Source organism: Hemitrygon akajei, chromosome 3 (assembly GCF_048418815.1).
Source record: "Hemitrygon akajei chromosome 3, sHemAka1.3, whole genome shotgun sequence".
Classification (NCBI taxonomy): domain Eukaryota; kingdom Metazoa; phylum Chordata; class Chondrichthyes; order Myliobatiformes; family Dasyatidae; genus Hemitrygon; species Hemitrygon akajei.
In genome coordinates this window covers 39452241-39480080 of record NC_133126.1, presented here as the reverse complement: position 1 = coordinate 39480080, position 27840 = coordinate 39452241, and the positions used below count along the sequence as shown (strand labels likewise).

Sequence of the window (27840 nt, the reverse complement as noted above, 5' to 3'; positions counted from 1 at the left end):
TCTTTAAGTGCAGGATGCTTGGACTCAGGGTACCAAAGCAGCTTTGAGGGTTTCATTGCCTCATTAGACAGCCTCCCGGCCCGAACTCCAGCCTCTGCCCGCCCGCCGCCAGATGCCTTGGCCTGGTGCAGCTGGTTGCGGGTGGGTGAGAAGACAAGGTCAGGGCCGGAGGTTCCTGTGCCGGGCCCGCGGCAGTTGCATCCGGAGAGAGTGACTGAGTGAGTGAGGAGAGCGAGAGGCCCGTGCCCGCCCCCCTTGTAGGATCTATTGGCCAACAAAAGTTTGTTTCAGCAGATTGAAGCGAGGTAACGGCTCTGCTACTTACAAAACCCTGAGCCCGAATTAGGTCGTCTGCAAATATTTTAGCACTGGGTTCCCCACGAACATTTGGCGTGCTAAGCAGGTTCAGAGGTGGCGCCCATTTGTCCGCGCTCCAGGCTGGCTGGCAGCATTGGCGGTTCCTGCCGGCCGCGCTCCAGGCCAGTAGCATCGGCGGTTCTCGCTGGCCGCGCTCCGGGCCAGTAGCATTGGTGGTTCTCACCGGCCGCGCTCCGGGCCAGTAGCATCGGTGATTTTCGCCGGCCACGCTCCAGGCCAGTAGCATTGGCGGTTCTCGGCGGCCATGCAAGGCCAACACTGGCGCGCGGGTATCACTGTGTTTAGGCGACTGATGACCTCGCATGGGTTCAATTTCAACAGTGGGTGTGACAGGGAATGAGGAAAGGTGCAGTTGACTCATATCGTTTCCTCGCGGCCCACACTGTGTAGTGCAGGGGAGCTATGCGCATGCGCACTGGGCAGAAAGAACGGAACTAAAACCCCGCAACCCAGAAACAGTCTCTCAACAGTATTTGTGTATTTATTTTTCTTTTTTTTTTGGTATCAACTGGGAAAGTCTCAAAGATCGACCAGCCGATCGCTATCGACAGGTTGGCGACAACTACTACATACCAAGCCACAATGGATAAAATTGTGTGAGTAATGTATCATCACTAAACATGATCTCTAGAAAGCCACTAAAACAGATGGAAGTCTGAAATTGGAAGAAATGTTTAGGAGTTTACATGAGCATGAAGTGAAGTAAATGCACATCTTTGCAATCAGACCTATAGTGTGTCCTATTTTTAAAATCAATATTAATCATTTGCAACTTGTGAGAGAAGAGTAGGAGCCAATGATAATGTATCAAAGCTTGAAAATTTAGAATGCAGGTCACTGCTGAGAGTTGTTCAGTATTATAAGATCTTGTGAGGCTGCTCAAACCTTAGCATCACTTTGCGGCAGAGGGTATGAAAAAGAGGTGGAGCTGGAGGCAGCAAAATGCACATAAAAGCAAGAGAAGACCTACAAATGAAGCTCTCTTTCTTCATTATGCAGAAATCTTCATTACTACATGTGAGCTGAAGCCAGAACATGATGCATGAAGCCATGCGAAGATGCAGCAATAAGACATGATAGATGATAGTCAAATGAAAACTCCCAGTCTTCCTTCTCACGTTCTAATAAAGGACAAGTTTAATTAAGCATGGATCGAACAGGAACCATTTGGAACAGTATTTGGAAACAATTCCGTCATTTTTTATGAGATAGATTTGTATCCCTAGTGATAGATTATAACTCATTAACATCCCAGATGTGGTTAACTGGCAGCTCAGCTGGATAAGCCGCACACATGGTCAACATGAGTATTGGAATTATCCCTAATTTCCAAAGTAGTTTTGGAGAAGTGTTATATCAGCCACATAACATGCAAAAAGAAACATACTTAAAAAACAAAACAGGCCAGAGATGCTTGCATTTCACTCCAGTCTCATTCATGCAGTTTGTTGGAAATGTATATAGCACACTGTAGGTAGAATTCCTGAATGTAGGGTTTAGCTAGAAGTACCATTTTACTTATGCTTTTACAAAGAATTCATTACCACATTCAAGGCAAATGGCACAATGCAAGTTATAGCTACTGCAATGGCAAACACATAATGGACAACATTTGAAAAACCATTAAGATACTGGAAATCTAAAATAAAAATAGAAATTGCTGGAAACACACAGCAAGACAAAAAAAAACAGAGTTAATGCTTCAGATCAATATCCTTCCATTAACAGAGTATTTTGCGTATTACTGCCTTGTGTTGGAAGAAGGCCACAGTGAAAGTTATGCTTACACTCACTAAAATCCGAGAATAAATGGAGGTTGTAAGCTTCTGATTAGACAGGCACTTGCTCTCTGAAATGAAACAAGCACTTTACCTTGCTTGGAGCCACTGCGATCAGCACTTGGTCCTGTATTTGGAGTATACTTTGGATTCCTAGTTGAAGCACTTTGCCTCGTCCAATCAAAATTATCAAGCCGGTCTTGAGTGAATCCACAGATCTTATCATTTTCAAATGCACAGTTGAATTCTCCTGTTAACAGACACATGCACATCTCTAACTATGTTATACTGAATGCATCTAACATTGCATATCTGAATACCTGTAGCAGCTTAAGTGCCTATTGAGTAATTTGAAAATCTTCAGATCCAGTAGTTTAAAAAAATTCTGATAAGAGGTTAATTTAACATTCAAAACTATTTTCCCAGCATTACTTCTTCAACTGATTTCAACTTAATTGATTCTAGAATTCCGTTCAAACAGAAAAAATATCTCCCTGATGGTCAACCTCCTGAGTGATAAATGTATTTGTAGAAATTACCTTCAATGTTATTGTGACCAGCTGGCACTAGATAGTAAATACAATTCCAGTCTAATCATAAACACAAGAGATTCTGCGTATGCTGTAAATCCAGATCAATACACACAAAATGCTGGAGGAACTCAGCAGCTCAGGCAGCATCTATGGAAATGAATAAACAGTCGATGTTTCAGGCTGAGACCCCTTCTCAGGACTGTCTGGGGAAATTATCCTTTTACCATACAGTGTAACATTTGTTAAATGATTTCTATATATAGGAATAAAAATGTTGAGAAAACAACACAGAGCCCAATGTTACCCCACACATTAAGGCTGCACTGTCATATTTACTGTTCCTACAGCTGGTCTAAAAGGTGATGAAAGGCACTCAACATTGTCTACATGGACTTTAGCAAGGCCTCTGACAAAGCCCCACATGGTAGGCTAATTCAGTCGCTTGGCATTCTGAATGAAGTCGTCAATTGGATTCACCATTGGCTTAATGGAACAAGCCAGAAGAGGCAGTAGATGGTTGCCACTCTGCTTAGAAGCCTGCGACTGGTGGTGTGACGCAGGGAATAGTGCTTGTTTATCATCTATATTAATGAATTGGATGATAATTGGATTGGTAATCTCGATCAACAAAATTGCAGACGACGCCAAGTTTGGGGTTGTAGTGGACAGGGAGGAAGGCCATTGGAGCTCACAGCAGGATCTGAACTAGCGGGGGCTGAAAAATGGCTGATGGAATTTAGTGCTGACAAAAGTGAGGTGTTGCACTTTGGGAGGACAAAGCAGGGTGGGACTTACACAGTGAACAATAGGGTACTGAGGCGTGCGGTAGAATGAAGGGATCTGGCGAGACAGATCCACTGTTTATTAAGTTGTATAAGACATCGGTGAGAGCAAATTTGGAGTATTATGTGCAGTTCTAGTCACCTACCAACAGGAAAAATATCAATAAGTTTGAAAGAGCGCAGAGAAGCTTTATCAGCATGTTTCTGGGACTTGAGGACCTGAGTTATAGGGAAAGGTTGAAAATGTTCGGACTTCATTCCATGGAGCGTAGGAGAACGATGGGAAATTTGATAGAAGTATACAAAATCATGAAAGGGTATAAATTGGCTAAATACAAGCAGGCTCTTTCCACAAAGATTAGGTGATAGTGGTCATAGGATAAAGATGAGAGGGGAAATATTTAAAGGGAAACTAAGAGGCAACTTCTTCACTCTGAGTATGGTGTTAGTGTGGAATGATCGGCCAGTGGAAGTAGTGGATGTGGGTTTGATTACGCTTAAGAGAAGTTTGGATGGGTACATGGCTGGGAAGAGTATGAAGGGCAGTTGTCCTGGTGTGGGTCAATGGGAGCAGGCTGAATAACAATTTTGCCTGGACTAAATGGGCCAAAAGGTCCGTTTCAGTGCTTTATGATTCTATGTGGGGTGTTTATCTACCAGCAGCAGCTTTTGTATAGTTCAAGAGTCTAGGTGTCACTGTAAGCTCCCAATACGAATAGCTTTGTGCTAGATTCATCAATCAGCCAGCAAGTTTTCTGTGGTTTAACCAAATCAGCTTTTATGAATTTAGAAAATTAACGGTGGAAATTGCAAACAGTTGCAAGAATTCTTTTTCCACATATGGTAAAACTCTGATATCCAGGCACACTCGGGACTTCAGTTTTGTCAGGCAAGCAGATTTTCTGGACTATTGGATGCCTGTATCATCTCAGTCTCTAATGTAATATTAATTCACTTTTTTTAATACTGTACAATGTTACACCATATAACATTTCAAAGGAACATAAGATCATAAGAATAGGAGTAAAATTAGGCCATTCAGCCCATCGAGTCTGCTCCACTATTCAATCATGGCTGATTCTTTTGTCCCTTGCTCAGATCCACTCCCCGGCCTTCTCCCTGTAACCTTTGATGCCCTGTCCACTCAAGAACGTATCAAGCTCTGCCTTAAGTACACCCAGTGACCTGGTCTCCACAGCTGCCCGTGGTAAAAAATTCCACAAATTCATCACCCTCCGGCTAAAGAAAAATCTCCACAAACATCTCTGTTTTAAATGGATACCCTTTAATTCTGAGGCTGTGCCCTCTTGTCCTAGACTCTCCCACTATGGAAAACATCTTTCCCACATTGACTCTGTCTAGACCTATCAACATTCTAAAGGTCGCATTGCAATGAGTTTCCCACTCATGCTTGTAAATTCCAGCAGGTACAGACCCAGAGCTATCAAACGTTCTTTGTATGATAACCCTTTCACCCTTGTAACCCTCCTCTGAACCCTCTCCAATGCCAGCACATCTTTTCTAAGATGAGGGGCCCAAAACTGTTTGCAATACACAAAGGTGAAGTCTCACCAGTGCCAATGACAGAGCCCACCAGAGTGCTGCGGAACAAAGAGACCGAAGGGTACAGACACATAGTTCTCTGAAAGTGGAGATACAGGTAGATAGGATGGTGAAAATGGCATTAGTGTGTCTGCTTTCATCTGACAGTTTGATTAACAGGACTGGATGTTACAATCCCTAAAGTTTCTGCACTGCACTTGACTTGAGTGGAAGTAGTTCTTAAAGATGTCCACTAGATGATGTTATTACCATTACGACACATCTTCAGTTGTGTACCTTGACATCACTGGGTGTTTCGGACATTAAGTACAGGAGTTGGGTTGTCATATTACAATTATGCATGTCGTTGATGAGACCATATTTGAAGTATTGTGTGTAATTCTGGTGGCCCAGTTATGGGAAGGATGCCATTAAGCTGGAAGGAGTCACAGGAATGGCACCAGGACTCCAGGACTTGGGCTACACCATGAGGCAAGGTAGGTGAAGAGTGCAGGAAGCTGAGGGGATGACCTTACAGAGATATTGAAGCCTAATGGGCATAGATAGGGTGGATGATCATAGGGTCAGGGACTCCTAAAACTACAGAACAATGACGCAATCTATGAGAGAAAAAAGTTGAAGGGGAAGGTTTTCCAAATAGAAAATGGTTGGTATGTGAAATGAGTAGCCAGAGGACTCAATAACAATCTTGAAGAGAAATTAGGACAGGTACATGGATAGAAAAGATTCAGTAGGAAATGGGCCAAACTTGGGACTTACTTGGACATATATCTCGACTAGTATAGATGATGTGGTCTGAAGGGCTTGTTACCTTACTACACAGCTCTATGATTCCGTGACTGTGATTTCATCTGATAATTTTGCATCACCTCTCTGAAAATATTGCAGATTTGATTTCACGAGATTGTAGAGGACTGCTGGATTGTCACTGACTGCCCATGGCCCTGGATTTGGAAGCTGGTGCTAGCACAATACTTTCAACAGCGTATAATTTTTGACATGAAAATGTCAAGCTACAGAGTCTTCCAGCAGCAAACCCAAACTAAACTCCTCAGAGGCATGGCAGCATAGAATCGTCATCCTGGCTTCCGGACCATTGACCCAGAGACACAAGTCCAGATGCTCCATGGCAAACGGAAAACTTAAAGTCAAGTAACAAATAAATTGGAATTAAAAAAGCTAACCTCAGTAGCTATGAAATAACTGGATCATCATTAAAAACAATCTGACTCACTAATGTGCTTTAGGGAAGGAATTCTGCCATCCTCTCACACTCCCTGCCTGATATGCAGTTCTAGATGCACCAGTATGCTTGACTCTTAACTTCCTCCTCAGTTTTGGGATATTTGGGATGGAACAACAAAATCCAGACCATGGGAAGGAATATAAAGAATTACAAAGAAAGGCCTGATATATAAATATTTAGCCAGCAACTGTGCAGTTTAAGAATAACAGAGAACTAGAAAAAGACTATCTACAAATTGAATTCTGTTCTGTTGGCATCAAGTACATCTACCGAAACAAAAATCTCATGGTCATCTGGTCTAATAACTAATGTGTCTCAGTGTCAAATATTTAATGTTTTTATAACTGACTACCGGGGGCAAATTCCTTTGTCAAAGATATCAGTGACATACAGAAGTTCTTGTGGTAATGAGCCAAATTGTTTTCGCCTTTTAGTCAAAAGCAGATCTTCATAAAACCAGTGTCTCTTGCATGTTCACTTCAAACTGTCCCTTCAAAGTCATTGATGGCCACATTCAACAAAGGGGAAAAATGAGACTGAAATGGTGAAAATAAATCAAAGATTGTATCCACATAACAGAGGTTCATTCTATTCCTTAGTGCAAATCCTTTAGAACTTGCCAGTTTTGTCATCCTTTCATCTATGGGCTCAAAGGATTTAACAACTTAAAATGTAGTGTTTTATGTGACTAATCATTACAGACCCAGATTTGCATGATCTGTGACAGCTATGGCAGGTGCATGTGCCATAATTAGATTGTCCAGAAGCTTTTTGGTCCTTACAGGTATTTTTCTCAAGAATATTAAAGTCAATTTTTAATGCAACTTGAATCCATATAAAGAACTACATTTGCAATAGATATGCATTATCTTTATGAATTTAGTAGTTACATAGTCCTATCACTCAACCATTTATTAAACGATTTGAATTAACAATTCTGTGCCTTGGTTAAAAAAGGTAAATATAAATAGAGTAAGCATACTGTACAAACCATTCAAAGTAAATCTATTATCAATGTACTCGTATGTCACTATATACAACACTAAGATTAATTTTCTTGCAGGCATACACAGTAAATCAGACAAACCCAATAGAATTGGAGCAAGAAGGCTGCGAGTGAACGGCTGATTTCAGGAGCAAAGGCAGTTTTTACTACTCGGGGTGAGTGAAAGGCAGCAGAGTGATAGGGCTTTGGCTCAACGGGCTTAGGCAGCAATGGGACGAGGCGAGGTAGGTTTACCTGTGTTATTTGCGGAAGGGGGAAGTATCTGTGTGAGGCCAGTGTTCTGTGCTCGGTGTCAGATGTGGGGGTGTCCTGGAGTCTCCCAGCCTCCCGGACGGTCATATCTGCATCCGATGTGTCGAGCTGCAGCTCCTATGGGATCGAGTTAGAGAACTGGAGATACAGTTCAATGACCTTCGCCTAGTCAGGGAGAGTGAGGAGGTGATAGAGAGGCGTTATAGGCAGGTGGTCACACTGGGGCCATGGGAGATGGACAAGTGGGTCACAGTCAGGAGAGGGAAGGGGAAGAGTCAGGTACTAGAGAGTACCCCTGTGGCTGTACCCCTTGACAATAAGTACTCCTGTTTGAGTACTGTTGGGGTGGGGGGCAGCCTACCTGGAGGAACAATAATGGTGGTGCCTCTGGCACAGAGTCCGGCCCTGTGGCACAGAAGGGTAGGGAAAAGAAGATAGGGGACTCTATAGTTAGGGAGTCAGACAGGTGATTCTGTGGATACAGGAAAGAAGCTCGGATGGTAGTTTGCCTCCCAGGTGCCAGGGTCTGGGATGTTTCTGATGGCTTCCAAGATATCCTGCAGTGGGAGGGAGAACAGCCAGAGGTCGTGGTACATATTGGAACCAACGACATAGTTAGGAAAAGGGAAGAGGTCCTGAAAAAAGACTACAGGGAGTTAGGAAAGAAGTTGAGAAGCAGGACCACGAGGTAGTAATGTTGGGATTACTGCCTGTGCCACGCCACAGTGGGAACAGGAATAGAATGAGGTGGAGGACAAACGTGTGGCTGAGGGATTGGAGCAGGGGGCAGTGATTCAGATTTCTGGATCATTGGGACCCCTTTTGGGGCAAGTGTGACCTATACGAAAAGGATGGGTTGCACTTGAATCCTGGGGGACCAATATCCTGGTGGGGAGGTTTGCTAACATTACTGGGGAAAGTTTAAACTAGAATTGTTGGGGGGTGGGAACCGAACTGAAGAGACTGGGGAAGAGGAGGTTGGCTCACAAATAGAGAAAGCTTGTAGACAGTGCGAGAGGGAGGATAGGCAGGTGATAGAGAAGGGACGCGCTCAGACCAAAGGTTTGAGATGTGTCTATTTTAATGCAAGTAGTGTTGTGAACAAAGCAGATGAGCTTAAAGTATGGATCAGTACTTGGAGATATGTTGTGGTGGCCATTACAGAGACTTGGATGGCTCAGGGACAGGAATGGTTAATTCAAGTACCGGGTTTTAGATGTTTCAGAAAGGACAGTGAGGGAGGCAAAAGAGGTGGAGGCATGGCACTGCTGATCAGAGATAGTGTTACGGCTGCAGAAAAGGTGGACGCCATGGAGGGATTGTCTACGGAGTCTCTGTGGGTGGAGGTTAGGAACAGGAAGCGGTCAATAACTTTACTGGATGTTTTTTATAGGCCGCCCAATAGTAACAGGGATATCGAGGAGCAGATAGGGAAACAGATCCTGGAAAGGTGTAATAATAACAGAGTTGTCGTGATGGGAGATTTAAATTTCCCAAATATCGACTGGCATCTCCCTACAGCAAGGGATTTAGATGGGGTGGAGTTTGTTAGGTGTGTTCAGGAAGTTTTCTTGACACAGTATGTAGATAAGCCTACAAGAGTAGAGGCTGTACTTGATCTGGTATTGGGAAATGAACCTGGTCATGTGTCAGATCTCTCAGTGGGAGAGCATTTTGGAGATAGTGATCATAGTTCTATCTCCTTTACAATAGCATTGGAGAGAGAAAGGAACAGACAAGTTAGCAAAGCATTTAATTGGAGCAAGGGGAATTATGAGGCTATCAGGCAGGAAATTGAAGGCTTAAATTGGAAACAGATGTTCTCAGGGAAAAGTACGGAAGAAATGTGGCAAATGTTCAGGAGATAATTGTGTGGAGTTCCAATGAGACAGGGAAGTTATGGTAGGGTACAGGAACCGTGGTGTACAAAGGCTGTAATAAATCTAGTCAAGAAGAAAAGCTTACAAAAGGTTCAGAGAGTGAGGTAATTTTTAGATCGAGAAGATTATAAGGCTAACAGGAAGGAGCTTAAGAAGGAAATTAGGAGAGCCAGAAGGGGCCATGAGAAGGCCTTGGCGGGCAGGATTAAGGAAAACCCCAAGGCATTCTACAAGTATATGAAGAGCAAGAGGATAAGATGTGAAAGAATAGGACCAATCAAATGTGACAGTGGAGAAGTGTGTATGGAACCGGAGGAAATAGCAGAGGTACTTAATGAATACTTTACTTCAGTATTCAATATGGAAAAGGATCTTGGTGATTGTAGTGATGACTTTCAGCAGACTGAATAGTTTCAGCATGTAGATATTAAGAAAGAGGATGTGCTGGAGCTTTTGGAAAGCATCATGTTGGATAAGTCACTGGGACCAGATGAGATGTACCCCAGGCTACTGTGGGAGGCGAGGGAGGAGATTGCTGAGCCTCTGGCGATGATCTTTGCATCATCAATGGGGACGGGAGAGGTTCCGGAGGATTAAAGGGTTGTGGATATTGTTCCTTTATTCAAGAAAGGGAATAGAGATAGCTCAGGAAATTATAGACCAGTGAGTCTTACCTCAGTGGTTGGTAAGTTGATGGAGAAGATCCTGAGAGGCAGGATTTATGAACATTTGGAGAGGTATAATATGATTAGGAATAGTCAGCATGGCTTTGTCAAGGGCAGGTCGTGCCTTACGAGCCTGATAGAATTTTTTGAGGATGTGACTAAACACATTGATGAAGGAAGAGCAGTAGATGTAGTGTATATGGATTTTAGCAAGGCATTTGATAAGGTACCCCATGCAAGGCTCATTGAGAAGGTATGGAGGAATGGACTCCAAGGGGACATTGCTTTGTGGATCCAGAACTGCCTTGCCCATAGAAGGCAAAGAGTGGTTGTAGATGGGTTATATTCTGCATGGACGTTGGTGACCAGTGGAGTGCCTCAGGGATCTGTTCTGGGACCCTTACTCTTCGTGATTTTTATGAATGACCTGGATGAGGGAGTGGAGGGATAGGTTAGTAAGTTTGCTGATAACACAAAGTTTGGAGGTCTTGTGGATAGTGTGGAGGGCTGTCAGAGGTTACAGTGGGACATTGATAGGATGCACAACTGGGCTGAGAAGTGGCAGATGTATTTCAACTTAGATAAGTGTGATGTGGTTCATTTTGGTAGGTCAAATATGATGACAGAATATAGTATTAATGGTAAGACTTTTGGCAGTGTGGAGGATCAGAGAAATTTTGGGGTCCGAGTTCATAGGACGTTCAAAGCAGCTGCACAGGTTGACTCTGTGGTTAAGAAGGTATATGGTGTATTGCCCTTCATCAATCGTGGAATTGAATTTAGGAGCCGAGAGGTAATGCTGCAGAGAGGACACTGCTCAGACCCGACCTGGAGTACTGTGCTCAGTTCTGGTCACCTCACTACAGGAAGGATGTGGAAGCCATAGAAAGGGTGCAGAGGAGATTTACAAGGATGTTGTCTGGATACCTTCTCAGAATAGGTTGAGTGAACTCAGCCTTTTCTCCTTGGAGCGATGGAGGATGAGAGGTGACCTGATAGAGGTGTATAAGATGATGAGAGGCATTGATTGTGTGGATAGTCAAAGGCTTTTTCCAAGGCTATATTGGTTGCCACAAGAGGACACAGGTTTAAGGTGCTGGGAAGAAGAGGAGATGTCAGGGGTAAGTTTTTTTACTCAGAGAGTGGTGAATGCATGGAATGGACTGTCAGCATCTGTGGTGGAAGCGGATATGATAGGGTCTTTTAAGAGAATTTTAGATAGGTACATGGAACTTAGTAAAATAGAGGGTTATGGGTAAGCCTAGTAATTTCTAAGGTAGGGACAGGTTCGACACAACTTTGTGGGACAGAGGGCCTGTATTGTGCTGTAGGTTTTCTACGTTTCTATGTTTCTAGAATCAGTGAAAGACTGCGCCCAACAGGAAGTATAAACAAAATGCAACAGACAAAAAATTGTGCAAATATTAAAAATAATAAAAAAGCAATAACTATTGAGAACATGAGATGAAGAGTCCTTAAGTTGTGTAAGTAGTTTAGTGGTGAGGCAAGTGATGTCATCCTCATGGTTAATGGGTAGTAACTGTTGCTGAACCTGTTGGTGTAGGTCCTGTAGCTCCTGTATCTTCTTCCTGATGGCAACAATGAAAGGAGAGCATGGCCTGATTGGTGAGGGACCTTGATGATGGCTGCACCTATCCTGCGGAAACACTCCGTATAGATGTGTCAGTGATGGCGAGTGCTTTACCTGTGATAGACTGGGCCAATTCCACTACTTTATAGTCCTTCCATTCAAGGCATTGGTGTTTCAATATCAGGCCATGATGTAACCAGCCAATATACTCTCCACTACACAGAAGAAGTTTGTCAAAGTTTTAAATATGTGAATCTTCTAAGAAGTAGAGGCATTGCCGTACTTCCTTCATAATGGCATTTATTTGCTGGACCTAGGACAGGTCCTCTGAAATGATAACATCAAGGAAGTTAAAGTTGCTGACTCTCTCCACCTCTGCTCTCCCGATAAGGACTGGCTTGTGGACCTCCAGATTCCTCCTCCTGAAGTCAATAACCAGCTCCTTTGTCTTGCTAACATTGAATGAGAGGCTGTTGATGTGGCACCACTCAGCCAGACTTTCAATCTCCCTCCTGTGTGCAAATTTATCACCACCTTTGATTCGGCCGATGACACTTGTGCCTTCAGCAAACTGAAATATGGCATTAGAATTCTGTTTAGCTCAAAAACTAGGAACTGAACAGTATTCCTGAAAATTTCCAGTCTGTGTTTGTTTTAAAAACTTCAGTGTTTTGTAACCCATGTGTAGTTTGCATAATGCAGTTCAGAAAAGTATTTTTTTTATAATCGCAATGTGAATACGATAGAGGTAACTGTAATTAAACGTGACTTCTTATTAAATACCCTGTAAAGCACCACAGAGAAATCTCGAGTGGACCAATGTACGAGCAGCTTTAATCATGCCCTGATAAGTAATGGCTGTGAAAACAATTTAGCAAATGCTAACTTTCATTTATAAATCTACACATAAGATAATCACTTAAAAATTCTCTCACTCTGGGATGTGAAGAGCATCCTGTAAGCCTTTGTGTTCAATTTACTGTAAAAGTATTTAGCATTATTGTTCTTAAGATGGATAAATATTGCAAGTCCAATTAATGCTACGATGTTTTCAGCAGTGGTCTTGTGCAGCATTAATATACTAACTACATTTTACTAAAGAAGAAAATGGGCATTATATTACATGTGCATTGCATGAATAATAATTCAGAATGAAAAGGAGGTACTACAGAACAATGAAAGTACTAGAGACAGTTGTGTCAATTTACTCTAAAAGTCAAAATACTATCTTTCTAAAATCGAACATTCTATTTCAACTTTATAAATTCTATTCTGTTCTATTACTTAATGATAGTAGTTTTGCAAAGTTGGAAACAAATATAAGCTAATTATGCTAATACATCTTTGTTTTAATTATGACAAAATATAAGTCAACAGCTCTACTTTTAAAGCAATATCCTCATTAGTTTCAAAGGAAGTGTGTTCAATTATGTGTACGAGAGAATAATTTCCATTTCAAGTGGGTGACGATTTATAATCCATATAAATGAAGTTATAATTAAGATTAATTTACATAATCCAATTCTATTTGTGAGGTAGATTTGTTTTTGCTAATTTAAAACTAGTTGGTTCAGATAGGTGCGTAAAAATGAACAATTACATGAAGTTTAACAAATTATGTAGCAACAATATACTCCCTCCAGTCTCTTCCACCTATTGCTCGCTCTACCATATCCTTGAGATCTGGCTGCAATTTACATCACATACCTTATCCAAACTAACACAATGGCATTATGACCTATATTACTCATTCTGTTGCTTCTCTCTCTGACATCTCATCACCTTAAATCCCTCCTGCTTTTACTTTAAATTCTGAATTTATCCCATCCTGAATTTCATAGAGCCACTCCTCCTGATTAGCAAATCCAAATGCACGATAGCCTTGCTCTTCTGATATGACCTCTCTCTTATTAAACCAATCCTTGCCCAGACCCCATTCACTATCATGATCACAGATAAAACCATCGACAAAAACTTGCCTGTGCCTTTCCCCTTCCTTACTTCTTTCTTTTTGTGTCAAAAGTCTAGAAATGATTGCCTGCCTAACCCAATTAAATGCATTTTTTAAGCTGAATCCCCTTATCAGGTTTACATTCGCTATTAATTATTATCAGGCTCGACCATTAGTTTTAATTTCTCCTTTTTTGTTAACACTCTTAAGCATATGCTGTGTATATTGTTTGTTCCTAGTCTGGATCCTAACTCCGCATTCAAAATAAAATTTCCTGATTTTAGCACGTTCAGTGTTAACCCAATGTATCTATCAATCACCAGCATGGCTTCAAAAACTGTTGGGCATCACTGTTTACTAAACTCATTCATTACTCGAGGGTCAAGTGAGTGATTAAAGCAGTGACAACTTTTAACTTAGTTCACCCACAACTGTATCCCCCTGAAATTCTTGATCTCTCCACCCACTGCTTCAAAAACAAATGGGGGGAGATGTCAAGCTCCTTTGTCACTAAGATTAAGACCATCTCTATGATGATCTTATGGTTCATCCTCTCTAGCCCCTGCCTGAGGTTGTCTCTTCTAAGATTCAACTCCCCTCTACCCAATCTCTCTTTCTGCCCAGACAAGCCAGGAATACAAATTGCTCCTGGGTCTCCCTCTCAAAATTGCCACTATTGTCCCATTCTCTTGAAAGCCTACAATCAACCCCTCTGTCTTCGCAGACTACTGTCCAACTCCAACCTCTCATTACCAACATTCTTTAACATTCAATCTAGTCAACATATTTCAAGCAAATCCATATTTGAATCCAATAATTGTCTTTTATAGCCTATGGCATTATTTTTGGGGCCCCTTCAAGGATTACACTCAGTGCTCTCTTCCATACTATGCTGGTGCCTCTTGCAACAATATGCAAAGACACAGGGTCACTTGCTACAGGTGTGGTGCTGGTAGTCTGCCCTACCACTTCACAAATTACCACTTATATTGACCTTGTATCTGCTTTATTTGTGACGTGTACATAAAAAAGTAGAGTGAAATGTGTCATTTGAGTCAGTTATCACCCTTCAGTCATTGGGTTCCAGAACTAGCTGCACTCACCTCAACACTGAGTTGATTCCACAACTTAGCAACTCATTTTCAAGGACTCTACAACTCATATTCTCAATATTATCTATCTATCTATCTATCTATCTATTTATTTATTTATTTATTTATTTCGTGTTTTGCACATTTTGGCTTCTTTTGCACATTGGTTGCTTGCCAGTCTTTGTACGTGTGTAGTTTTTCATTGATTCTATTGTATTTCTTTGTTCTACTGTAAATGCCTGTATGAAAACGAAACTCTGGGTAAAGCATGGCACTTTGATAATAAGTTTACTTTAGCATTGAAATCAAATCAGCGAGGTTGTGTAGGGCCTCCTGCAAGTGTCGCCACACTTCCAGGCCAACAAAGCATAAGCACAACTTAAATACCCTAACCATAGGTCTTTGGAATGCAGGAGGAAACTGGAGCACCTGGGGAAAGTCCAGATGGCCATGGGGAAAATGGATAAACTCCTTACACACAGTGGCAGGAATCGGACCCTGATCTTACAGCTGACACTGTAAGGTGATATTCTGTCCAAAATCCAACCAGTTTTCAAGAAGCCATAATTTCTTCCACCTAACTATTGAGAAGCAACTGATGCCATCACATCAGAAACTCTATTCTTTCTTTCCCTCCGCAGCCTTGGCAGAAATTGAATCAAATAAACTCATTCATTGCTGAGAGCCAAACTTCAAATCTTACATTATCTTCATATATAAAGAATATCCATATCTACTTCTATAATCTTTTCTGCCTTCAATCCCTATTTCATCTTACTTCCTGCTAAAATTATTTTCTAAGTCATTGCCATCTCTTGATTCAATCATTGCCTTGGCCTGCTGACCTCCTTTTGAGGAGATTGTGGCCATATATCACTAAGCAAAGTCCAGGGTCTAAAAGCATAATCAAGCCATACTTTTCAATTAGTCACTTTAATTATTCTCACCTGTTCCAAAACTCTACTCTCCCAATCTTACCCCTCCTCGATCCATGGTTGCACAACTACATCAGCATCAATATAAAAAACATCAATTCATTGATATTACCTTATGGCTTCTCTTGGCTCAATGTCCATTTTTAATGAGTACTGTTGTGATGTGTTTGTAGTCTCAAGCTACTATTAAAATGCTAGCTGTTTTATACATAGTAGCTACATTGTGAATATGAATTCACATTATATTTCATTGTGAAGCCTATTAATAAATTTTAAATATTAGTATAAGAATTCCATGCCCATTTAATCTTTTACACAATTGACCACACTAAAATCCAGAAGACATTGCATACTGATTGAAACAGTTCACAGATCTAACTTGACCCTTTAACATAAAGTCTCTTTAACAGTTCATTACTCACTAATTAAACTGTTCATGTTGTTATTAATATCTTGATGCCATTCTTCTCATCGGAAATATAACATTTTATTCCAAAATAAATTAATAATACTGTCATTATATCTTAATATCTTGCCAACACTGAGCTAACTGTACATCAGTGCAATTAACTGTATAATGATGTTTTAATTTAATATGATTGAATCTGATATTACTACATTTACTGATACATGATGGACATCAAGTATGGTCTACATCACAGTTAATGAATATAGCAAACTGTTATTCCAGTGATTTTTTGATCCATTTGAAACAAATATGAATTTATGAAGTTTTGTGGAAGCAGAAACACAATATTCTAATGTTTCATGATGTTTCAATTTCATGTCTATCTGTATCTTTCACTCTATCAATGGATATATCTCCCTATTAACTTCTTATCTTCCTATCTTAATCGTACCTATCCATCTCGTTCATATCACTAACACTTTATCTCTTCATACATATTACACTGACACTTGAAAGCATCCGCTCTAAAACCATCTTTTGCTGACCTTCTGATAACTGCTGCATTTGCTCCATGGAACAGTGTTCTGATATATCTGTACTGTCCTTGATGTAAATTCTGTCTGATTTTTGTTATTCTGCCCAAGGAGTGTTCAATGATCCATTACAAGTGACCTCCTTGAAGGGATGCCATGGATGGCTCACACAGCAGAAGTCTGTATTTCATTTCTGAAAGGCTGTGTAAAAACCCTGAGCTGTAATTAGGTTTCAGTCTCTGTAATTAAGCTGGTTAATATCCCACCAAACTGGGTCTTTTTCTGCTCTTAGTAATGAATTATCACTGACAGGAACATTGCACATTTGGAATTACCAGTACACATACATTCTAACAGTTAATGTCCATTGTGATTATTAAACTCATCAATATGTTTAAGCAATATTCAGATTTCCTGAGCACATAAGGTATTAACTAAGTTATACTTGCAGAATAAATTAATTGCATTAGTGTTTTGTGGATGTATTGTACTCACTAAAAAAACCAATATTTTCAGATTAGCTATAATTTAGTTAATCATAAAAAGCATCTGGTTGTGCTGTTGAATACATGTTGTCAATGTTAAAATTGCATGGTGTAATTGTCTGCTGGTTATACCTCCGTAAATTATGTTTGCTCAATTTCATCATTTTCTGTTGTTCTTCACTTCAAAATTCCCACTTCAATTTTTCTCTCAGTTAAAGGACCTCACCAACTATTAAATTCACTCCTTCACAGACATGAACAGTCTCAACTACAATTATGAAAAGCTGTTACAATTAACAAAAAATATATAAATTGGACTTGTCTGAGAAACTGGACAAGTAATAATCGACCTGTGATGTACATTATGATATGCCTGCAAGCATATAATGAAATATAGATGACTGGCACCTGGTCATTGTTTTGTTCTTAAGCAAACTTGTCACAGAGTCCTTGACAAGTACAGCAAAGAAACAGGCCCTCCGACTAATCTAGTCCATGCTGAAACAATTTAAACTGTCTACTCCGTTGACCTGCACTGGATCATAGCCCTCCATACTCCTACCATCCATGTAGCCATCCAAACTTCGCTTAAACATTGAAATCGAGCTCACATGCACCACCTGCACTGGCAGCTCATTCCACACTCTTACAACCCATTTGAGTGAAGACGTTTCCCCTTATGTGTCCCGTAAATATTTCACCTTTCACCCTTAACCTATGACCTCTAATTGTAGTTCCACCCAATCTCAGTGGAAAAAGCCTGATTGTATTTACCCAATCTATACGCCACATAATTTTGTATACCTCTATCAAATCTCCTCTCAATTTTCTATGTTCCAAGAAATAAATTCCTAACCTATTTAATCTTTCCATATAACTCAGGTCCTCCAGACCCGGTAGGTAGCATCCTTGTAAATTTTCTCTGTACTCTTTCAATCTAGTTTACAATGGGCCATTGCAAATTGTTCCATGATTATGTTAGGGTTAAATCTGGGTGTTGCTGAGCAGCACAATTTGAAGGGCTGGAAGGGCCTATTCCATCCTGTAGGTAGGTGACCAGAACTGCACACAATACTCCAAATTAGGCCTCACCAACATCTTGTACAACTTCAACATAACATCCCATCGCCTGTACTCAATGCTTTGATTTATGGAAACCAGTGGAGCAAAAACTTCTTTTTTGACCTACGTATCTATCAGCCAAACTACAAGTTAAACAAAGTTGAGCCTTTACTAACAATTATGCAGTGTTTAGTAACAATTTTAAATAACACTGAGAAATATTTGCATGTTTGCATAGGTTTTAGAAAATTAAACTCTGAGTTAATTTCATTTAATTCACCTTGCTCAGTGATAAGTATACACCTTTCACGAGAAGTTGTCTAGACAATAGAGTACAGGGAAAAGGAATATAGGCATATGAACATGAAAGTTAACAGAGAGGCTGATACAATAAGTCCATTCCAAAGTCACCCTTTTGGAACAAAAATTTCCTGACATCTGTCCTGATGCTCCAATTATAAAAATTATGTCACTTTATTTAGACTGAACACATTTTCAACCTCTGATGGGTTTACATACTTTAAACAAAGGTACCTTGAGTAAAAAGACACTGTTCACTAAATCTGTTAAGAGACTACTGTGGTATATTTATAAATAGTCAGGTAATTAAATTGTTAAGTTAGAGGACTGTATGACTTCATAGCATATCTGGTACAAGCACAAGGTGTGGGGAATTCCTTACTGTTACATTTAGAAGAACTAATGCTGCTTGCAATTCCTGCGACATATACTTGATACCATACGTGTAAATTATTGCAACTTTTAGCACAATGGAAGATCCATTTTAGGATACATTGCAAATGGCAAAGAGAAACAAAAATATCTGTAAGCCTCATGGACTGTACAAAGTCTATGACTGCAACAAATGTGTCCTGGTCTTGAAACGCCCTAAGTGCAAGAACAATGGGGAGATCACTGGAAATAGATGCTTTTCTTAGTCAATTGGCTACAGTCATTCTTGATGCAAAATCAAAACATAGGAAATGGCCTAAGTTTGCAATTAGTGGAAGAAGCTGAGAGTAAACATGTAAGCATAGAGGAAGCTCGAGTGGAGTGATACTTTTTTCATGTGCAAAGAAGAAAAACAGTACTGGCACACATAGGTTTCAAAATCAGCATGTACTGTACAGCATGTGAATCATTCACCTCTACCCAGAGAGAAAGTCAAACCAGCTAAGGGCAGCAGACCCAATCTGTAATGACAATGTGCATTTTCTTTAACTTACTTTTCTGCAAAGAAAGTAAGCAGCAAGGTGTGAATAGGATTTGGTTAGTATCAGCATCAAGTGACATCACAAATATGATCGATGTACCGCGTGCATGAAGTTCCTTGTTGCTCTAATCAGAATAAGTGACTCTCCTTGAAACTCCTGTGTCCTGTAACTATTTTGGTAACTGAAGAGCTGAAAGGATATACTACAGCAATGTCATCAGTGTTGGCATTTATTCTGTAGCTGTCCAGGGCTGCTTCAATTCCTACAAGGTGAGGGTATTCTGTGTTAGCTCTGCATGAAGTCCTATCCAACAAGTGTCAGAACTTGCAGCAAATGCTAAGCTAAGCCCATGCTCACTGTCAATGCTGGAACCCACAATGAACTTGGATATTGTAGGTCCAGTTAGGTCAATTTGCTGCTGTTTGCTGATGCTCTGTGTGTTGGCACATGGGACGGCTTGAAGATGTCCCACACACAAAAAAGCTGAGCTGTGCTAAAAGAGTTGCCAGGCGTTAAAGCTATTAAGGAATACTTTTCAATACTCTACTGATTTAGATTCACACAAATAAATTAGGCAATTACTAAAAATAATTCAGTAATTTCAAAATTAACTAATTTTACTAAAAAATATACATTCCCATAACTATGTCTTTTGTTTTGCAGCCATTGTCCATTGTTCAAAAGAATGGTCTTGGTGCTCCTGCACCAGGACTAACCACTGGCTATGAGAATGCATCCAATTCTATATTTAACTGTACATTTGCTCTACAATCCCAGATGGCTCGATCTACTGTTTATGCAGTCAGTCTTGGATAATAATCATTCTTAACCTAGAATAAAGCAGTTGCGTCAGGGCATTGGGATTAGAGGTCTGAAAAGTTTTGAATTGTCTCATAAAAAAGTGAATTATGAGAGAGAACAGATTTTCAAGGAATTTTTATACTGGGAAATAATATAACAAAAAATGTTCATGTCTTTCAATGTTAATATTCTGCAAACTACTCGAGCGCAAACACAGGTAAGTGAAGACATTTTGTTTCTAAAAATCATATTTTGTAAACACGAAGTGACATATATCCAATTCAAACAGCAAGGAAAACTGTAGGCTTAATTGTCCAGCCAGGGAATTCACCAATCAAATATAACAGAAGGCTTTTGCCATAGAAAAGAAAATGCCGAACTTACCCAAATGTGGATTTGTCATGGGAGCTGTGTAAAAAAAATAAAAGCTAGTGTGAGTCACGCGATATTCAATCCTCTAAAATATTTTTCCCCACTCCATTTTCTCCGTGCTTGTAACCTTTTTTTTTTGCTATCACTTCAAATCAAACCAAACCAAAGATATTAATTCAGTTGCAATTTTCTCCCCTCAAACTCACCATTGCAATACAATGATTATATCTAATGAACCTTCTACTTCAGGAACAAAATATTTAATTTAGGAAATAGAATGTAGCTACTATGAACAATTTTCCATATAACATAAAAATTGTATTTTGGGCTTTATTGTTTTTAATGCAACATATTTTTTTGGTTTCCATACTTCCAGGTACTAAATTTGAGAGCCATAGCTTTCTGTGTTTTGGAGATAATTCTGCATCTACTCAGAGAAACTCCTATTGCATACTGAAATCAAAAAGAAAGCATTTTTCATTTCTATTTCTCCATGTTAACAATAACAAGCAGGATACATAAAGGAGAATTAGTTGATGTTGTGATTTTCAGAAGGCATTTGACAAGGTGCCACACATGAGGCTGCTTAACAAGTATTACAGGAAAGATTCTAGCATGGATAAAGCAGTGGGTGATTGGCAGGAGGCAAACAGTGGGAATAAAGGGAGCTGTTTCTGGCTGGCTGCTGGGGACTAACAGTGTTCCGCAGAGGTCTGTGTTGGGACTGATTTTTTTTTTACATTATATGTCAATGATAGAATTGATGGATTTGTTGTGAAGTTTGCAGATGATATGAAGATAGGAGGAGGGGCAAGTAGTTTTGAGGAAGTAAAGATGCTACAGAAAGACTTAGATTTGGAGAATGGGGAAAGGAGTGGCAGGTGGAATACAGTGTCAGGAAGTGTATGGCCATGCACTTTGGTAGGAGAAATGCAAGGATTGACTAGTTTCTAAATGGAGAGAAAACACAAAAATCTGAGGCACAAAGGGACTTGGAAGCCCTTGTGCAAGATTCCTTAAAGGTTAATTTGCAGATTCAGTCTGTAGTGAGGAAGGCAGATGCGATATTAGCATTCATTTCAGGAGGACTGGCATATAAAATCAAGGATGTAATGTTGAGACTTTATAAAGCACTGGTGAGATCTCACTTGGAGTATTGTGAGCAGGTTTGGGCCCTTTATCTTAGAAAGGATGTGCTGAAATTGGAGAGGGTTCAAAGGAGGTTCACACAAATGATTGGCTTGTCATATGAAGAACATTTGATGGCTCTGGGTCTGTATTCCCTAGAATTCAGAAGAATGAGGGGTGATCTCATTGAAACCTATCGAATGATGAAAGGCCTTGACAGAGTGGATGTGGAGAAGATGTTTCCTATGATGGGAAAATTTAAGACCAGAGAACACAGCCTCAGAATAGAGGGGTGTCCTTTTATAACGGAGATGAGAATGAATTTCTTTGAATCTGTGGGATTCATTGCTGCAGACAGCTGTGGAGGCCAAGTCTTTATGTATATTTAAGGCAGAGATGGATAGATTGTTGATTGGTCTGAAAGGATGAAGGGATACAGGGAGAAGGCAGGGGATCAGGTCTGAAAAGAAAATTAGATCAGCCTTGGTGAGATGATGGAGCAGATGTGATGGGCCAAATGGCAAATCTGCTCCTATATCTTATGGACTGTCTTATATTAGTTCTATATCGTGCTTCCACATAATCTTTGCTGGTTCTGGAAGCAGCAGAACAGGTATACACTGAACTATGTTCGTAAAATATATAAGCAACAAAAAATTAGAGCAGGAATAGGTCGTTTGGTACATCAAACCTGTCTCACCATGCAATAAGATCATGGGTGATCTGGCTGTGTATTCAGCTCCACCTACCTGCCTTTAGCCATAACCTATGAACTGCAACCATTAGTAAGGACCCTTACTATGTGGGACCTGCCCTTTTCAATTTACTGCCATTGGGAAGGAGGCCTAAAGACCCACAGTCAGCAACTCTGCACCAGATTTTCTCTTCTGCCATCAAATCTCTGAACGGCCCATGACACCTTGAACACTACCTCATTAATCCTTTTTTTGCAATATTTTTGTTTGTAATTTATAGCAATTTTATTTTTGCACTGTTCTTCCGCAAAACAAATTTCACGTCATGCAAGTCATTGATAAGAAATCTGATTCAGATTCTCCATCCTTAGATAGAAACAGAAGATTTGGATAATGACACATCTACTTCCAATAATTCCATATCATTTATTAAATATGGTTTGGTCCCTCTGAGGTGAACAATAATATGTTGGGTAGTAAAATATCATATCCATAATTTTGTTGAGTCGCAGTTATCTTCAATTCCTCTCCATGTAGAGATGCCAAGTGACTTGAATACCTTCCTGCTAGAGGTACAGCTTCCTTGGAGTGATAGAGTCATGGAGAGGTTCAGCACAGAAACCGGCCCTTCGGCCTATCTAGTCCATGCCAAAACCATTTAAACTGCCTACACCCAACAATCTGCACCTGGACATTATTTGAAAAAGGCAGGTTGATAAATACTGTACTTTTAAAAAATGGCTATCACCAGTAGATCTAAATAGCAGCCTGCTCAATATAAAAAAACAGTGAAGCACATGATTGAACAAACCCCTGATGTATTTAAAAGAATATCTTAGGCTAATGCAGACAGAAGTCTTTAACAAACCAATTAACTACTGTCACAAAACTGTCATTCAGTATCATTTCTTGTGCATAGTGACACTTGGGGAAAAAAGTGTCGTCACATGCAGTACCAGATAAAAACCATGGTGTCCTAACCAAAATTATTCTCTCATCCACGGTAATCAAAACAGAATGATTTACCTGGTAATTTATCTCCTTGCTACAGCTATTTGCGATGTGAAGAGGGCTGTCACATTCATTTAAGCTTCAACAAAGACTGTAGTTCAAAGTAAATAATTCTACGTGAAATGAGTACAGAATCCAGAATCAATACCTTTAGAAACGCGTATGAATGTATGAAGTTATAGGTCTTCATTGGTCCAAGTTGGCCTAATAAGACTTGAGTCATGTTGGTAGGCAGATAGGAAAGGAAAAAGAATGACTTTGGAGAATTATTTGACAAAGTTCAGGATAAAGAGATTGGAAAATTATTGGGAATGTGTTACTGCTTCCACTTCTTGGTCCTCCTGGATTTGGATTTGAGTTCAGGAGCAAAATCTTGAAGTTTGTTAACAAAATAGAAATTGAAGGTATGGAAATCAGCAACATGGCATGTAAAAGAATTCAGGAAGATATTGACAAAATGGAATCTTCAGGAAGATTCTGATTTAGCCAGACTCTGACAGATTAAGGAAGTTAAGGAATTCCAGGTGTGTTGTAAATCCCATTCTGATTGGAAAAATTGGGTTAATAATGGAAACCTGCCATTAGATGGAAGTGCATATGTCACTTCATGCCTGGTGTGTGGATTAGTGGAAAACACAGGTGCTACAAGCTACTTCCATTAGAACACCATAGTATCATCATGCATCATAATCCACACATAAGTTTCACTTCTTCATCCACTTAGTTATAATATGTTTAGAAAGAATTTAGTTAAGAAATGCATGACTGATCTTAATGAGAAGAGTTATGTAGGTCAATGAAACCAAAAGAAGAGTCAAGATATGTTGAATAAATAAGTAAAATAAAAATGAACTAGGGTAAAGAAGCAAGTACCAGTAGGAGAACCACTTTGAATAAAGGTTTCTATAGCCCTTTAAGGCCAAAGAGAGAACTTAAACACAAACTGAGAAAAGCATTGTGAAAGATGATGAGTGGTTCTTTGCTTGCGAAGATCAGGAGGGAAGAAGAGTACTCTGGAGTGACGGCACGATTGCTGGTGACTGTAGAGGCCATTTCTGGATCTGCAGACTCTAGAACAGTAGGGACACGGGAACAGCTGAGATCCGAGCGCTTGAGTAGTAGGGTCCTTCCTGTATCTCCTCTTCTCTTTAACAGTCGCTCTGCTAGATTCCTCAAAATTCTTGGCTGCTCCATGGATCAGCTTTCTCCAGTGGTCTCTATCACAAGCCAGCTGCTGCCACTCACTGACCTCAATAGTTGCCTGAGAGAGCTGTTGTTTAAGTTGCTCTTTGTACTCTTGTGCAGGGCATCACCATCTCTCTTGCCCTGACAGAGTTCTCTGTAGAATACTGCTTTTGATAATCTGGAGTTGTCCATGTGAGACATGTGGCCTGAGCAGCAAAGTGGCTTCAGTGCTTGGAAGTTGAGCTTTCTCCAGGACTTTGTTGACTCGTTGTTGGAGACACGATCCTGCAGCTGATACCCATGATGGAGAGGAGGCAGCGCTAATGGAAGTGCTTGAGCAACTGGATTTACTTTGGGTACAAGACCCAGGCTTCAGAGCCGTATAGCAGTGTTGTGATGATGGCAGCCCTGTACACCTGGACTTCTGTGGACAAATGCAACTGGTGGTACCCCACCAGAGCGAACAGAGATACATCTGACTTGGTCTTCGTCCTGCACCAGATACAGGAGAAGTGTCTTGAACAGAACATGGAACTGTACATGGAGTTCATTGACTTAACCGGAGCCTTTGATACAGTCAGCTACAATGGTCACTGGAAGATTCTATCAAAGCTCGGCTGTCCCCTGAAATTCCCCACCATCCAGCAATGGCTCAATGAAAGCCAAAGCAGTCAGGTCAGGTCTGACCCATTCCCCATCAGTACTGGGGTGAAACAAGGCTGCATTTTGACACCAACGATCTTTGCCATCTTTTTCAGCATTGACGCTATGGGAAGTGAAAGAGAGCACCTTGAAGAGCATCTACATTCAGTTCCACACGGAACAGAAATATCTTCAACCTTCGCCACATTCTCGCCCAAACACAAACTATGCAAGAGCCCATTCTCGAGCTATTATATGTGGACAACCGTGCTCTTCTCACACACAGAAGACGCGTTACTGGCTGCAGTCACTCAGGCTGCAAGGGCTTTCAGGTTAACGGTCAGTCTGAAGAAAACAACGAACCTTCATCAGAAGCCCTCTCTTGGCATTTACAAACCACTTTGGATCACCATTAATGACCACCTTCTCTCCATGATTGAGCAGTTCACCTGCTTGGGCAGTGTCATCTCCAACAATGCTGAGGAATACGAGACGTTGACAACCAACTCGCCAGAACCATCAATGGCTTCAGACACTTCCAGAATCATGAAAAATAGGATAAGAGCTACAGGGGCAATTTTTACTAGAACAGAGAAGGTGAAGAGGAAAGTAGACATAACTATTATTTCATGAATGATTTTGATAGACTGAGAGGTTACGATGTATTTCTGATCCAGAATCAGCAATGATGGCCCTGATTTCAATCATTGCCATAAGAAAGGTTTGAATAACCCCAACAGATGCCACTCGATGCACTGTTTCTCCTGCAGCTTGTTTTTTGCTCCAGATTCCAGCACCTGCAGTCTCTTATGCCTCTGGGTTTGGATAAATTTGGTAACTGAAACATACGTAATACAAAAAAAGAGTAAAGGGCAGAGTAAAGATGGCGCCAGAGGGCAACTTCTCCCAGCTGATCAATGAAACAGTTTAAATTCTTCTTCTTCTCCTAATGTCTCATTTTCCCTTTTCAAAGTGACTAGGGTTCCTGTCAGAGTCTGTGATCTACAGTTGCACTCAAACGGCGGTTCTGCATGACGGCATGTTTCTGTTCCTGGAGCTCACCAATCGGCCATGTTTTTAATATCTCCAGGAGCTCCCTGAAGATGGGCGCCTTCAGGGTGTGTGGCCTAGTGCGGCCCTGTGGATCCAATTTCTCACCAGTGTCACTAATTGAAGCAAAGCAGGGAGCCAGAACATCAAGGCAGTGAGGGTGGCTGACAGTGTTCTCTGCACTCAGGTTATCACTCTCCCTCTCTCCCTCTTTCTCTCAGTGGTGAGTGAGAGTTTGTTGCTGAATCTCAAGTCGGAGGATCTTGAAATAAAAGCAGTGAGACAGACAGACTGTAACATTGAAACAGCAACAGTTTGTCTCCCCTCTTGTTGTAGAAAGAGTGACATCTCTTTGTCTCCCTTGTTTAATCCCTTGTGGGATGTTGAACTGTTGGGATGAACAATAGTTTTTGATGGACTGTAGACAATGATCTCTCTTAGGGGTTTTGCTGTTGCTTGTATGGTTGGTGGTGGGAGTGCAGATGTTTTCTGCTGGAATAAATGTGGGGAATGGGGGGGAGTGTTGATGCTGCTTAATGCTGCTTGTGCATGGGGGGCAGGAGGCTTTGGAGGTCTTACGTTTTTTCTGTCATTCATTCTTTGGGGTTTTTCATCTGTTTCAAGGATATCTGTGGAGAGTAAGAATTTCAGGTTGCATACATTCTCTGATATTAAATGGAACCATTGAACCTTGCACAGTGATGGAGCAAGACTATTGAGTCTGTTTGGAGAGCAATCAATTCAATTATATAAGTTTCTGTGATTCTATAGCATGTGATCAGGTATTTCAGATTTTTTAAATGTATTACTGATTATTGACTAATTAATTAGTAGATCAGTCACCTGTCATACATCTAAAGCTGGATTTTAGGTTTAATATCTGTGTGTCATCTCAAGTTTAAATTTATTTTCATTCAACCTGTATATGTATACAGCTAAATGAAACATTGTTCCTCTGGAGCTAAGGTGCAAAACATAGTACGTATAGTCACACACAGAACATACATTATGATCAGGCACATACCGTCACAAAATAAAATGAGCACAAGCCCGTGAGTGGCATGTTGATTGACAGGTTGACATCAAGTTCAGGGAGACAGTATAATGTTACTGGCACTATTATACTCAAACACTGCAGCTTGCAATAAACTGCAATCACTTATCTGTCATATATGAAGAATGCCCACAGTTTGCATATATTGCCAAACAGTATCTTTATTAATTTGTTATTTACCTTTTAATATTTTACACACTTCATTTTTGCCTCAGCATAATAAAATTAAGATTAATAAATGTCAGACATGGAGAGAAAATAGAGAGAGTGAGAAGAAAGGGGAAGGGAGACAAGGATTTAGAAACATAATAAAAGTCTGACTGAAACTGACAGGAACCAGAAGTGCTGGAATGAACAGTTGCTGGGTATCAGCATGTGTATTAATAATAGTCTGGGCTCCTCTTATAAATGGATTAGAAGTTCATAGATAGCCTTGAGGGCAGATTGCCAATTCCATATCTTACTGGCGTTCACTGAATAATTGTCCATTGGACCATGTATTAGAGAGCAGTAACTCTTAAACCATTCCATTGGAGAATCAGAATCAG

At 40.4% G+C, this 27840-nt stretch overlaps 1 protein-coding gene across 4 annotated transcripts in view; it reads right to left on the bottom strand.

Annotated features, from left to right (window-relative positions):
- The window catches only part of mdga2a (MAM domain containing glycosylphosphatidylinositol anchor 2a), a 904971-nt gene that overhangs the window by 73765 nt on the left and 803366 nt on the right, over window positions 1–27840 (bottom strand). For 3 of the 4 annotated variants that reach the window (XM_073039625.1, XM_073039628.1, XM_073039627.1), the window contains exons 12-13: window positions 20540–20563; window positions 2251–2406 (exon numbers count right to left, since the gene is read on the bottom strand). In XM_073039625.1, coding sequence (XP_072895726.1) covers window positions 2251–2406; window positions 20540–20563 — 180 coding nt within the window. The remainder of the gene's footprint in view (window positions 1–2250; window positions 2407–20539; window positions 20564–27840) is intronic. The other variant, XM_073039626.1, reaches the window with a different exon arrangement.